This window comes from Chroicocephalus ridibundus, chromosome 4 (genome assembly GCF_963924245.1).
Source record: "Chroicocephalus ridibundus chromosome 4, bChrRid1.1, whole genome shotgun sequence".
Classification (NCBI taxonomy): domain Eukaryota; kingdom Metazoa; phylum Chordata; class Aves; order Charadriiformes; family Laridae; genus Chroicocephalus; species Chroicocephalus ridibundus.
Window position 1 is genome coordinate 60,660,765 of NC_086287.1, and position 13,638 is coordinate 60,674,402.

The window sequence follows — 13,638 nt, forward strand, 5'->3', positions numbered from 1 at the left end:
TGCCTGTCACCAAATGCAGTTCCTCGTGCTAAACGAATGGAACACCGAAGCATTGAAAAACTTGAACAAAGTAAGGATTTTCCGAGAGGCTTCCATGAAAGCACGTTTGTTATTTCAAAGCGGTAGGTATTTTGTAAATAACGGCCGTACTTAGATTTAGAGTACAGTGGTTTACAAGCCAAACAGTTTGGCTTAACTTCAACCTAAACAGGGTCTGAAAACACCACTAGGGAGTTTTCCCCCCAGACTTTTCTGGACAGATTCCAGTAACAGTAAGACTATTCATTGTTGGGGATACTGGTTATGATCCCATTTTCTACAACCTCTGGCAAGTTTAAAAAATAAATAAATAAAATACATCCATAAATGCATGCAGCTCTTAACAAGGCTGTCATCTTCCACTTCACAGGAACACAGTTGTCCTTTGAAGACACTGCTCAACTGAAAAACTGAGAACTTGAACTTTAGACTTGTTGCTTGCTTTGCCCAGTAAAACGAGTCTTTCCCAGATCGTGTGAAATGCATGGATTTGTTCAGATGGTACATGTGATAGTTCTCCCCCTGCCCACCTACCCCCATTGCAGTTCTACAGAACTGTTGTAAGGGATGAGTTCATGGGCTGTATACACAGACCTTGGAAGTCTTTTTCCACCTTCTCCTGTATCCACCATAGTAAAGTAGCAGGTGATCTTAATCTCCTTACTAAACAGATCATCAGTGCTGTTGACATTTTAAACTCTTAACGTGGGTTTTGGAAATCTGACATCAAGTATTAGTTGCAGTCAGGTACTTGGGAGATCGGGGGGGCTGCAGCCTCCGAGTCAGTTGCCCTCCTGTGTTACTGAGGGGAAGGGAACAATTCTCCCCCTCTTTAAGTTGAATTTTAACAATTGTACATAAAATTGTGCTACAATGAAAATGAGTACCATTAAAAACACTTTGAAGAGCTAGAATTAGTTGAGGACTTGTCAGTTGTTTTCTTCTTCTTATCTTCCTTGTCCTTTTTGCTTGGGACAGCTTTAGTCAATGGAAACATTTCCTAGCAGAGAGTCCGTCTCGCTGTGTGCTGTGCATACCTCGGAGAGCAGGGTTCTGATCGGCGGCTGTTGGGAGGAACGGCTCACAGCTGAGTGATGGACCACTTAACTGGATTTCTGTTGCAGTAGCAGCGTGAGTTTTGATCCAGGAGCAGGGTCCGTAGCCTTTGCAGCAAGGGCTGCCACCGTGCTCCTCCTCTGGGTGCTAGCGCAGCCTCTCTTCCCTTGTGACAGGGACTGCACAGAGTCATCCCACAAACCTGTTCCCTCACTGCAACGCTCAAAAGCGGGGAAAGGAGGAAATTAAGCCTTGTAACACCCCCCACACACCCTGATATAAATACCGCTGTGCGGCAAAACATAAGCTTACTGTTTTACATTCCAGTCCCCAGACACCTGATAACCAAACTGCTTTAATAATTTCCATTGTTCAGTGTAGCTACGTCCTACCTTAGAGTGGGCTTGATAAGGGCCTTACAAAGCAAGCTTCCCCGCGAGCAGAATTAACAGGGATTTAGACCGGTGGTACTGTGATAATGGGAAGGCAGAGGAAGGTGATTTTCCCCCTTATTTCTGCTTGATACTGGGCTTTTAAAAAATGGTAGTGATCACCAACATAGCTTTAATCAATGTAAGAAGACAGAAAGCTTAAGTTTACTCAGATGTTGAGGGTGCGTCAGTGTGGGAATTAATAGGGTGTCCATAGCACAGCTTGACAAATCTTGGATTTACCTCTAAATCTATCTTAAAATGTATATGCATCTTGTTCTTTTGCTTTAAGGTATTTGGTATTGTTTAAGCACCTAATACCTCAGATTTGATGCGCTTGCAAACACACAGGGTGACCAGACTTGTCTGTAAAATACGGTATTTTTTTAAATGCGTATATTATTACCAGATAAAACTTTAATTAGCCTAAAAATAATTGGGAATTATTTCTCTTTTAGGAGGTACTTACTAAATAATACAATAACTTCAGTACAGTTTGGAACTTCAGTTTAACATTTTCTGTGTTTAGAAGTTGAACTTTAGTCAGAGTTCTACAGTACTAATATGTATAAACATACATTGTAAAAATCAGTTATGCTCTTTTTAAAAACTGTAGTTTATAGACTTCCATTTGGTTTGACAAGATGTTACATCCTGAATTTGGTCTAACCAATGAAGTTCTTTACATCTTTGTTGCTTTGTGTTTTAACACACCTTTGGTATGACTGCAGTATCTTTTAGCAGCTACTCAGATATTGTATATTGTAGTGTAAGATTTGTCTTCTCTTTCCCACTTCCTTTTGCTTCTGCATTCTTTTCAATGAGGCTCCCGACTGAATATGAGAGGAACGGGAGATTTGAGGGCTCAAGGTGAGGGTAAAATTTTTGTTTAAAATGTTACTTAGGTGAGTTTGAACCTTCCTCCCCTTGATTATGTGGCATAGTGGCTTCAGGCAGCAGCTTTTGTTTTGTGTGAGGCTTTGAAACTAAACAAAGAAGCATTTCTGTCTGCAAAACAGCTATTAAAGCACTGACTGACTTGGTTCTGAACTTTCATCTTTCCTGTTGCCTTTTCCCTTGTGTGTTTTTTGCATTTAAGTCGTTATAATTTGCTGTTGTCTTGTAGATGTGTAGGTGAGTGGTCTCTAGTGAGGCTGCAGACGTGTGGGGTAACCACTGAAGGGTGATATTTCTCATCTCCAAAATCACAGATAGTTAAACAATATTTTTCATGTTATAATCTTCTTCCAAAATCTGCATATCAAAAAATACTATAAATGATCAAACTTGTGCTGGTTCTGCCAACTGTTTTCAAGTAGAAAAAGCTTTCACAAATAAATAAGCATTGAATCAGAGTTGGTGTTCCCCCTGCCCTCCCCCTTACAGCCTTACTAAATTAAAACCTTTAAGTTAAAACAAAGTACCCCAATTTCCTTGCTGAATTTTGTAACATCTGGCAAATCACGTAGCTGGATTTGACAGCATAATCCTGTGACTCTCACAGTTACTGGAAGTCTTTCTAATAGAATGTAAAATGATTAAATAGGTTATCTTTGAGAGAGATTTATTTAGTTTTGACCTTGCTATCACTTTTTATTTAATTTTTTCATAATTGCCTGCTTAATGGCAGTAGAAGGAAAGCATTTTGTTACCAGAAATTCACTGCCAACTATTTTAAAGAGCAGCTTGACTTAATATTGTAAATTAAACTTTGAAGTTCAACATGAGACCTGAACTGCATGGTTTGTGGTCAGTTAGGTTAGGCGTTTTCAGGAAGATATTTAAGCTTGACAGTCAATATATTTAAGTCTCCTGTCCTGAGGACAAGTAAATTTGAAGAGGCAACTGACAGCGTGCAATGTTCGTAAAGCAAATCTGTCAGATTTTTTCCCTGGAGGTCCAAATGCAGTTCCTTATTCTTTAGCTACGTGACCACTGATTTTAATTGAAGTGTAAGAATCATAGCACTCTAGAAATTTCTGGAACTTTTCTTTGTCCGCTATAACTTTATTTATCCTTACCAAAGGAAAAGCTTTTTTTATTTAAAAAACATAGTAATGCAGACTTGGGAAATGCAGCCTCAATATTTTGTGCTTTATCTCTTAAAACTGTGACAATAATAGTAACCCTCTTACTCGCTGTCTTTACTAACAGTGTTGAGGAGGTGTCTGATAGTGACTTCCAACTCTCTTTCCTCCAGTCAGCCTCAAAGGCACTCAACTGCATAGCCTGCAGCAGCAAAAGATTTCATGGCTTTACCCCTGTCAGTTGTTGGTATTAAATAAATTGCTGCCCAGCTTAGAGATGAGGTATCTCCTCCCTGTTGAAGGTAACCCCAGTAGCCTCCAATGTGGTGGGTCTCTAGTGACCATCTCCAACACCAGTGCAGGAAGGCCAGAGTGAAACCGCAGCAGCCCGGAACTGGGTGGCACATGTTGGCCCTGGGGCAGTAGGTGGGTGACCCATGGCAAGGTCTCACGGTCCTGCTGTCCTTCCTCCTGCTTGCAGCTGACTACTGTGGGGCTCCGTGGGCTCTCTCAGCGCTCGGTCTCTGACCTGCTGCACAGGAGGAGGTGCAGGGGAACCCTTGGGGTCTTTCTGCACAGGCTCATCCCCATTGCGTATGAGTAGGTACCTCCTGTGGGCTGGTGCTCCCTTGTCCTGGGCTGAGCACCCTTTTGTCACAGGTCGCCACTATTTGAATGTTCCAGAAACTTCTAGCGCAGAGCTGGTGTTTCAGCAGTCCACGTGGCCCAAGAATAGGGCTTTGAGCAGAACCTGCCTTAAAATCGAGTCATAGGTGATGCATGTAGTTCTACCTCTGCAAGGTCATTTCCGTCACGCTCTTGACTCCAGTGATTTCCAGTTGTGTCACCCGTCGTACCATACCTTCGTTTCAGCCCCAACAGCTAATGCTTTACCTTGACTGTGTGTTCGTACAGCAGCTAGGAAAGCGGGGCATTGCTCGCAGCCGGACCCTCTAGATGCTGCTCTAATACCGGCAGTGTGCGTTGAGTGTTAGTTTGCTTCACTAACGTGAAACGTGGAGAAGGTAGCTGGCCCTGCTAACTAATAAATTCCTGTCTTTCAGCCGCAACGTAGCTGCGGATCAAAAGGATGAGAACAAGGAAGCCAAGCCTCGGTCTTTGCGTTTTACCTGGAACATGAAAACCACCAGCTCCATGGATCCCAATGACATGATGAGGGAAATACGAAAGGTCCTGGATGCCAATAATTGTGACTATGAACAAAGAGAGCGTTTCTTGCTTTTCTGTGTCCATGGAGATGGGCACGCGGAAAACCTTGTACAGTGGGAGATGGAGGTGTGTAAACTGCCAAGACTGTCGCTGAATGGAGTTCGCTTTAAGCGGATATTGGGAACATCCATAGCTTTTAAAAACATTGCTTCCAAAATTGCCAATGAGTTAAAGCTGTAACAAGAAAAATAGTTAAGTTGTAAATTAGTTAGCAATTTCAAGTGTTTTTGAGAATTCTGATGGAAATGTATAGAATAACATTTAGGCAATAACTTCTGCATCCTTCTGAATAGTGATATTAAAAAAAAAAAAAGCTGCTGAGCTGGGAGGGAGAGTTGGACTTTTTTATAAGTGCACTACAGCATTAAAGTTGCCTACTATGTAAAATATTACCCCTTCTGCTTTATTTCCATTGCTCCTAAGTCTTTGACAACAAATTGAAACACAGAATATATTCATTTAAATATGCCTCCTGTTTGTGTGGACGTGTGAATGTACAGTATGTGTGTATAATATATAAAGTATTATATGTAAACAATTCATTTACAACATCGAGCTGTACCAGTACCTCTTTTTGGGCTAATTTTGGTGCTAAAAATTGAAATGGCCAAGGAGGAAACACTTGAGTTAATATTTAAAATAACTGAAGCGATAACCAGTAAATGCAGGTTTACAGTTCACTGCTGTGTTAAGAAAAAAGAAAAAAAAAAAAGTGTGTGAAGGGTTTGGATTTACGGTTGTGAACATTATTAGTCCTGTTTTCTAAGTAGATTTCACGAGATTATTAAAAATTCACTTTTACTGAATAAGTCTTGCATTATATTTTGCCCACCTATTTATTATTTAAGTCTGAATCAAATTAAAAAAATGTAGCTGATTTGCGCATTAAAATTTGGGTAAACGCTTCCATGCTTCTGCTAAACTACTAAAACTGTATCTTTGTCCTTTTGGCTTATGAGTATTGATTGCAGCTAAGAACACTTTTCTGTTGTTCCACCGTTCCTCTACAACCGTTCCTCTGCAGAATGAGGCAGTCTAAAAGGGCGTGCTAAACGCTGACTAGCGACTTCTGCTTTCAGACCAAGTTCTCCACGTTAGACTAGGTCAGACTGATGCAAAGCACAACAGGACTCTCAGATATCAACTGTATTTTGATGCAAGTTGCCACGTCCAGTCGGTGCCGTTCCGAGGTTTTGCTGCACGGTTGGCAATACCCTCCTGCGCCTTCTGGGCACGCACGGTATTGAAACCCAAAAGCGGGAATCAAATTGGCTACCGCTCTCCTCTGTTGTAACGTCCAACTTGCTAAACTACAGCCGTGGGCAGTAGCAGTTAAAACCTTTCCTTGCAGCTCTCTTCCAGCGTGCTTCCACTCGGCCCTGGGTGTATGGCTTTCCATGGCTTCGTGCCACTTGTGTCTCCAGCTTCTGCTGCGCGGGGAGTCCACTGCCGCTTTTTTAACGTGCGGTGTGGAAACCCGCCCGTGGTGGAACTCTCGGATGGCCAACTAGCTTTCTGTAGGACGCGAAGCAACTCTGGGATGGTCCCCACTTTTTAACCATCACTGTGGTGAGGCAGATTTGATTTTTTGCAAACTAGAATGAAGAAATTTCTTCATGCGTTGTTCCCTACTGATACTCAGTTTATTTCATCAAGGACTTCTGTAGATAATATCCGGCAGTATCTACCTGACTTTTTGTATTAATGTTTTATGGTTATATTTCAGTGAAGCACTTAAAGCACATGTTAAGTACATGCTTAAACTGGAGCCTAAATTTGCATTTTAAATTTGCAGTGAGCTAATAGTTATTCATAGTACACGGTTCAGATTTGACCCGAGGTGAAAAGGCAAAATCCTTAACATTTTGCGAGTTAGTTCTTGTGATCCGTAGTCTCTGAAGGCAGCAGACTTCCCCCTCAGCATCGGTATTGATTATGCTAGTTTAAAGGGTAGTCGTAGTTGTTAAGTGTAGTAAATATTCCTGAATTTGCATTTTATTCTCTGTATATTCTGTATCACACCATGGCTTGAGAACTCCAGGTGCTTACCGGAGTTCGGTTGGCTTTCAGTGCTCTGCCCGTGCCTGTGCTGCTCCGTATGGTTTTTTCCATGAAAACTCCATTTTGTAATAGCAATAAGCCATTTCAGGGCAGTCATTGTACTTTCTCAGGTGAATGGTCACCTCTCCTTTCACTTCCTACGTTTAAAGCACTCCTCCAAATGTATTTTTTTTCACCCGGCAGTGCACTTTGTCGTCTGAACTGGAAAAGTGTTCTGATAAATGATGTAAATCTGTATTCGATGGAAGATCCAAAAGGTTTCATATTAAATGTTTTCTGAAATACTCTCTTCCTACTTCACCTGTTAAGTATGTAATTGTTTCTAGAAAGTGCACCAGTATCATACTTTGGATATTTAAAGTTTGTACTTAAGTATTTTTCTTAAAGTGTTCTCAAGAGTTTCTTTCAGAGTAAATCTGTATTTGAGGTATTAAAAAAAAAAAAAAAAAGAATTATTATAATCAGAAACAGATTTTTAACAGCTTCCTTCCCCAATGCCTTATAAAATAACCAAGCTGCAAAAATATACCTGTGTTTCTTTAGCATACTGCATGCTTACTCTTCAGGCCTCCAGGAGTTGCCTGGAAAGGAAAACTGCTTCCTTCGGATCTCCACACCAGAGACTAAATTCTTCCCAAACACAGGCCTTTTATTGTTGATATCCCTCGGGGCTCTGTGTAGCTTTATCAGCTCTGCTGGTGAGACGACTCTGCAGAACTACGGCTGGTTTTTCTCTCCTTAAGAGACAAGTTTTCAAAATAACGGGAGGTCAGTGTGTGGTGAGGATGTAGCAGCAGGCCCAGGCTTTTTGAGATGCGTCTCTGGCAACCGAGAAGCGGTTTTACGTAACGGCGTGACTGGTGTCCCGGAATGCGTGGTCCGAATGGTGTGTTGGGGGGCATTTCTAATGGGCTTGTGACTAAAGGTTAAAACCCATGTCATCCAGCTCTGAAGATGCCTCTTGGTTGCTGGATCTGGCAGAGAAAAATGTCTTATCAAGTTTGGGTTGCAGGGAGTTGACTGCTTTAAATAAGTGTTTAAAGATAAGCACATTAAAAAAAAAAAAAAAAAAAAATCGGCACACTGAGCAGGAACAAACAAGTTCAGATAAACTTTTTCTCATGCAAAGCTTCCCTGTACTTACGCTTTCTAAAACACCTCAGTCCGTTTGACCTCTTTACGAGGTCTGAGGTCCTCGACGATGCTAAGTGGTCTAACCATTTTGCATGTGACTTTTACTCAAGTTACGGCACATGGTCCAATATTTATGGGTTCAAAGATTATTTTTTTTTACCACAAACTTGGGCAAGGTTCGCCTTTTTTCTCTTGTATTACAGTGAAATTTCAAGAGCAAATACAGTGAGATGGTGTATCCTAAATTTTTCAAGATGAATTAGATTACTTAAAAACAATAGATCTGAAATGAACATCTACATGTTTATGTTAAAGAAATGAAGTTAGAGGTTCAGGAGACTTTCTAGTCACATGGAAAGATGGTAGTGGATCTGGAATTTAAATAGAGATCTCTCCAGTTCAGTTAAAAGCTGGGATGTACACGGCCCGATTGGGATAATGTGTTGAGACTTTTAATCAGCCTTTCCCACAGCTGCTGCATCACACACAGTGTTGCGGATTGCAATTTAATTAGGACTGTGGCCAACCCAGAGAACCATTTTTCTCTCTTAAGCCCTGGTCTGGAGCAGCAGGATGTACGCGGCTGTTTCGAGTTAAAACCCACTTGGTCGCGCTGGTTTGGGTTCCCCAGGGGCTTGGGTACCTCACTGGGTACGGGCAGAGGCTGCTGCTGAGGTATTGTCCTGCAGTGTATTTCAGGGGTGAGGTGGTCGGGTGTTTTCTTGCCGTGCGGTCTGTGATCATAGAATCACAGAATGTGTTGGGTTGGAAGGGACCTTTAAAGGTCATCTAGTCCAAGCCCCCTGCAGTAAGCAGGGACATCTTCAACTAGATCAGGCTGCTCAGAGCCCCATCAAGCCTGGCCTTGAATGTCTCCAGGGATGGGGCCTCCACCACCTCTCTGGGCAACCTCTTCCAGTGTCTCACCACCCTCATTGTGAAAAACTTCTTCCTAATGTCTGATCTAAACCTGCCCTGCTCTAGTTTAAAGCCATTGCCCCTCATCCTATTGCTACCTGCCCTTGCAAACAGCCCCTCCCCAGCTTTCTTGTAGGGCCCCTTCAGGTACTGGAAGGGGCTATAAGGTCTCCCCGGAGCCTTCTCTTCTCCAGGATGAACAACCCCAACTCTTTCAGCCTGTCCTCATGGGAGGGGTGCTCCAGCCAGCTGTCCAAGACCATATATTTTCTTAGTAACCTAAAGAGTGAAATATTTAGAGAATCTCAGTAGTAGATGGTATTTCTGCTATTTAAGGTGGGGGGAGGGGTCATACTAATGTAACATCTTTGTTTTCTAACTCACGTTGCAGATGTTTAGGAAATACTAAATACAGTTTTGTAAAGCTGATCCCACTCTAGATTAATGTTTAATTTTAAACATGTAGGTTTGCAATTTCCTGTATTTCCAACTGTCAATGCAGTCGCATCTCTGTAAGTTTTCATAGAAAAGCCCTGAAGCTTTCCTGTAACGATGTGCTCGCGTTATTCCAAATCAGTGGTGCTGCCAGTTAACCCCCCGCTCTGACGTTCCGATGAAGTCTGGTTGTGAAAATTACACCTTTGACTGGAATTTTTCCCTCCAGTAGCAGTGAATTGTTCCATGGATTTCACCGCTGACCATTAATCCATTGCCGTTACCCAGCAGGAAGGGGTGTAAGCTTTGGATAAAAGCTCAGCCCTAGTGCAATTAATAAGAATTTTTTTAATTGCACTTCACACCGAAGGCCCATCAGTGTCCTATGTTACAGCGGCAGGAGATGTTTAGGGAAGTCCAAGAACACAAGACAGATAAAGTAATTGTTCTCCACGTGTGTGCTCCTTCTGACAAAATCAAGAGCAGGAAAAAAGCGAACCTTTAAACTTACTGGGATAATTTGATGGTTTTCTCGTTCCTGTTTTTGCCGGTCTCTTCGTAGCGTGCGACCAGGTACTGCCTCCAAGCAAAGGGGCTGGATAACAGCAGCAAAACCAGGAGGAGCAGTTGCCTCACCCAGTGCTTCTGAAGTTCAAACGGGACGGTATTTGAAAGACCCTTAGCTGGCCTCTTTTAGCCTTCTAAGAATGTCTTAACCCGTGGGCTCTCGTTCCGGCAATAACTTGAAAACAGAAGCTATGTCAATACCGACGCTATGAATCCTGCATCTGTGCACAGAAGCCACGTTCAGGGCATTAATTACCAGGTGTTGCGTGTTCGTCTTCACCTACAAGTGCCATTAACACCTTGTCATGGTCGTGACTTAGCAGGTGAGATATTTATTGCAGGAGGGAAAAAAAAAAAAAGCTTTTGCTTGTTTTTGCTTATGTGCATTGAGCAGTTGGAACTGTGTGCTGTGAGACTCGGATGTAGAATTCATGCGGAGTGGCCACGGTTATGGTTGCTGTGGGAACCATGGCATTGAATTTCAAGGCGTAGAAATGCAGTTCTCATCCCATTAATAGCCTTGTGTTACCGTTTAATAATGTCCTTATGAAATTCAGCGCATAAAGGCAAAATATTTGTACAGTTCATGTTTCCTTGTAGTTGCTGGTCACGCTGAATGTATTGGGGCAATAAAATCAGATAAGGAAATATCTCACCACAAAAATAATTCTCTTAAAACATACGGGGATGCAAAATTGGAAAGTAAAGTCCTGTTTGCTTGGAGGCGTCTCTTACCAGGACCTCAGCTCAGCCTGAGCGCTGTAACCAACTACAAACAGCAAAATCTGAGCGTAGAATTATTTTCCGTCCTGGCTTACCCAGCCAAAAGGCACAAAATTAAGTGCTTTCACACATGCTTCCACAGAGATGGGAAAAACACCAGCCTGATAGGAGCTTGGAGACACTCGAAGGCGTTTGTTTTAATTTTCCTGTGTGTGTGGCGCCTGTGGGAGCAGGGGCTGGTGGGTATGAAGAGCCGGAGGCTGCCCGGCAGGGTCAGGGCAAGGGTGGGTGGATGGATGGATGGATGGATGGACTGGATGGATGGTTGGTTGGTCCCTGCTGTGCTGAAGGGCGCGCTGAAGAGGGATGTTGCAGTGTCCGTGGTGGCCACAGGATGTCTCTCAAATGCAGAAACACGGCTCTGGTTGGTGTTCGTCTGGATTATTTTTAGAAGAGAGCGCCAAGGATCACTTGGTCCGTGCAAAGCGGCAATTTCACATCGGTTATCGGTGTTACCATCCACTCAGCAAACTTTGACTTATTGTTAAAAGCATTAAGGGGGGAAATGTACCACAAGATATTGACGGAAGTTGCATATTTTTCAGGTTGAAAAACACCCTAATGCTACATTTAACTTTCCATTATGTTTTATTGCTTTCAGAGCGGAGGTGTAGTTAAATGGTCTTTAGCTTTGCCGTGGAAAACCCGTAGGGCTGCAAAACTCTCTTCCACTTTGTCAAGCCTTGTTCCCTCTCCTTTCCTAGAAAATGACCATGTCGGGCAGCAGGCTTTTCTGCTGAGAAGGGTAAAAGGAATATTGAATATTTAAATTAATTTCCAGCTTTTTAAAGAGTAAGAATCTTTGTTTTCCTGTTCGGAAATTTAATTACTGAAGCTATTTCGCTGTTCATCCTTTAGTCATCAGTCTAATCAAGGCTGTAAATTGCAGCCAGCCTTTTCTAAAATAATGTGGGATCACTTGCCATTTATATTTCACTGTATTAAGTAACCCTGAAGCTTTATGCCTGGCATTTTCCATGCCTGCAGTCTGGTTTAGTCTTCAAACAAATCTTGTCGCTTGTGCTTTGAGTAGGCAAGAAGTGAAACTTCCTTATTTGCTCAGGATTTTTTTCAAATCGCATGTTTTGCTGCAGCATTCACTTTTATTGTAATCAAAGTTTTGCTGTTGGGGGATTAATAGTGACTGGTAGTAATATTTATCGCTGGGATATTTGGATTCGGTGAGTGGAAATGGAGAAGCTGTTTATTTTGGTTGATCTCAGGCTCCTCCGTCTTCTTTCCATGAAGGAGCCCTGTGACTCGTCCCCTCCTTCCTGCAGTCCCAGACCCCGTCAGCCGCGGCCGAGCCCTTTCCTGCACCTCCCAGGGCGATGTTCTAAAGCCTTGGTTGTGGTGGGAGTCGCAGCGTGCACAGGGCTTGTCGTGTCGTGCGTGGCCGTGCGATGGGAGCAGCAAAAGCAGAATTTTGCCGTTGGGAAGTTCTGTTCCTCATCACCCACCTGGGAGCAGCCCCCAGAGCGAATTTGTTGGGTCAAATGTATGTATTTTAGTGGTTTTATCTGACTGACCCCTTTATGAACCTCTTTATCCCTGGCATGTAAAACGTGTTACTTTCTCCTTATCTCCAGAGATGAGCCTTGGCTGAACCCTTCTGGCTGAACACTTCTTCCAGTTAAAGTCTCGATTCAAGGGGCAGACCCTTTTTGAGGTCTCCTGTGGTGTCAGAGCTCCGTGAATCTCTCCAGACTGGGTCTGTAGGTGCTCTTCTAGCTGGGGAAAAGAGTACAAGTGCTCCAGGGCCCCCTGAAGCGTCTTAACACGGGTCCTTGGCACAGACCATGGCAAATGCAGAGGGATCTCCTCAGTGTTCAGTTGCTGAAGTGATTCTTCAGACCTGAGGGACAGTTTAGCTGAAGTAAGTGCAAGTCTGTAGTGAACGCTTGAATTCGGAGCAGTCTCTAGGATGAGGAAGAAGGTGAGTTGTCTCTTCTGGGTGACTTCAGTTCCTAGGTGCTTTCCAGACTTCTCATTATGGCATACTTAATTAGATGTGTTCTGTAATGCACGCAGGGCTTGCGCAGTGGCGGCCAATGTGCACGATGACAAAATGCCCCGTTATGTGGAGCTGTGTGGGCTCTGGGTGCTAATGGAACGAGCAGGACTGCCCTGTTGTGGCTCTCCCGGCCTCTATAAGCAGGAGGGAAGGCTTGTCCTGGTCGTGTTGCCGTAGGGAACCATGTCTGTTTCTCTCCCCCATGGCCCTTTGGTCCTGCTTAGGAGCGACATTAAAAGGAGTTTTGCAAGGCGTAAAGGGAGGGATGGTGGGAGCTTACTGGTGGCAGAAGAGGAGCTCGGTGAGCACCACCTCCAGTGGCCCCTAGCTCAGATGGGTTTGTGTCAGGTGCAGCCGTACCATTTCCCGTCCCGTCTCACGCTGTTATTTGTTGGTGCAAACAGCCCTTGGGGTAAAGCTGCAGCTCGCGGGGGCTGCGGGGAAAGGCCCGTTCCTCCTCGGAGCTCTGTTTTCAGGGCACTTGCAGGGACGTTTATCTCCGATCCATCCACCCACCCTGCCTGAAGCTGGCTTGCATGTTCAGCAGCCACAGGGAGGACAGATCGAGCGGACACGAGCGCGGGCTCTCACACACGGCGCATGGCTACATAAGGCTTGTTTCTCTGGGAAACCAGCCTGAAAACGGTGACAGTTCACAGCAGGGATCAGATCTGCTGATTAAGAGGCAGCTCTCCTTAAAAGGTCACTTTTCAGGTCAGAGCTTTGCTCGGGGTGAATAGGGATGGATTCTGCTGTGCACAAAAGGGAGTCAAGCTCTAGTCTGTGCACCCGGTGACTCGGGTAACTTAAAATACCAAAGACTGCTCTCCAATTTTCTGTCCACTGCTGACATTATTAGCTTGGTCTGCCAGGGTAAGTGTTGCATCATGTCAGACAGTTTGGGGTATTTTTTCTTTTTTTTCATGACTATTCTACATCTGGC

General features: G+C 43.7%; 1 protein-coding gene across 17 annotated transcripts in view; it reads left to right on the forward strand.

The window, feature by feature from the left end:
• MARK3 (microtubule affinity regulating kinase 3) overlaps positions 1–7,131 on the forward strand; it is a 64,234-nt gene extending 57,103 nt beyond the window's left edge. For 11 of the 17 annotated variants that reach the window (XM_063333224.1, XM_063333225.1, XM_063333230.1 and 8 more), the window contains 2 exons: positions 2,352–2,396; positions 4,618–7,131. In XM_063333224.1, the coding sequence (XP_063189294.1) occupies positions 2,352–2,396; positions 4,618–4,963 (391 nt within the window). In that variant the 3' untranslated portion in view covers positions 4,964–7,131. The remainder of the gene's footprint in view (positions 1–2,351; positions 2,397–4,617) is intronic. The other 6 variants (XM_063333227.1, XM_063333229.1, XM_063333235.1 and 3 more) reach the window with 1 other exon arrangement.
• Positions 7,132–13,638: the final 6,507 nt, after the last annotated feature.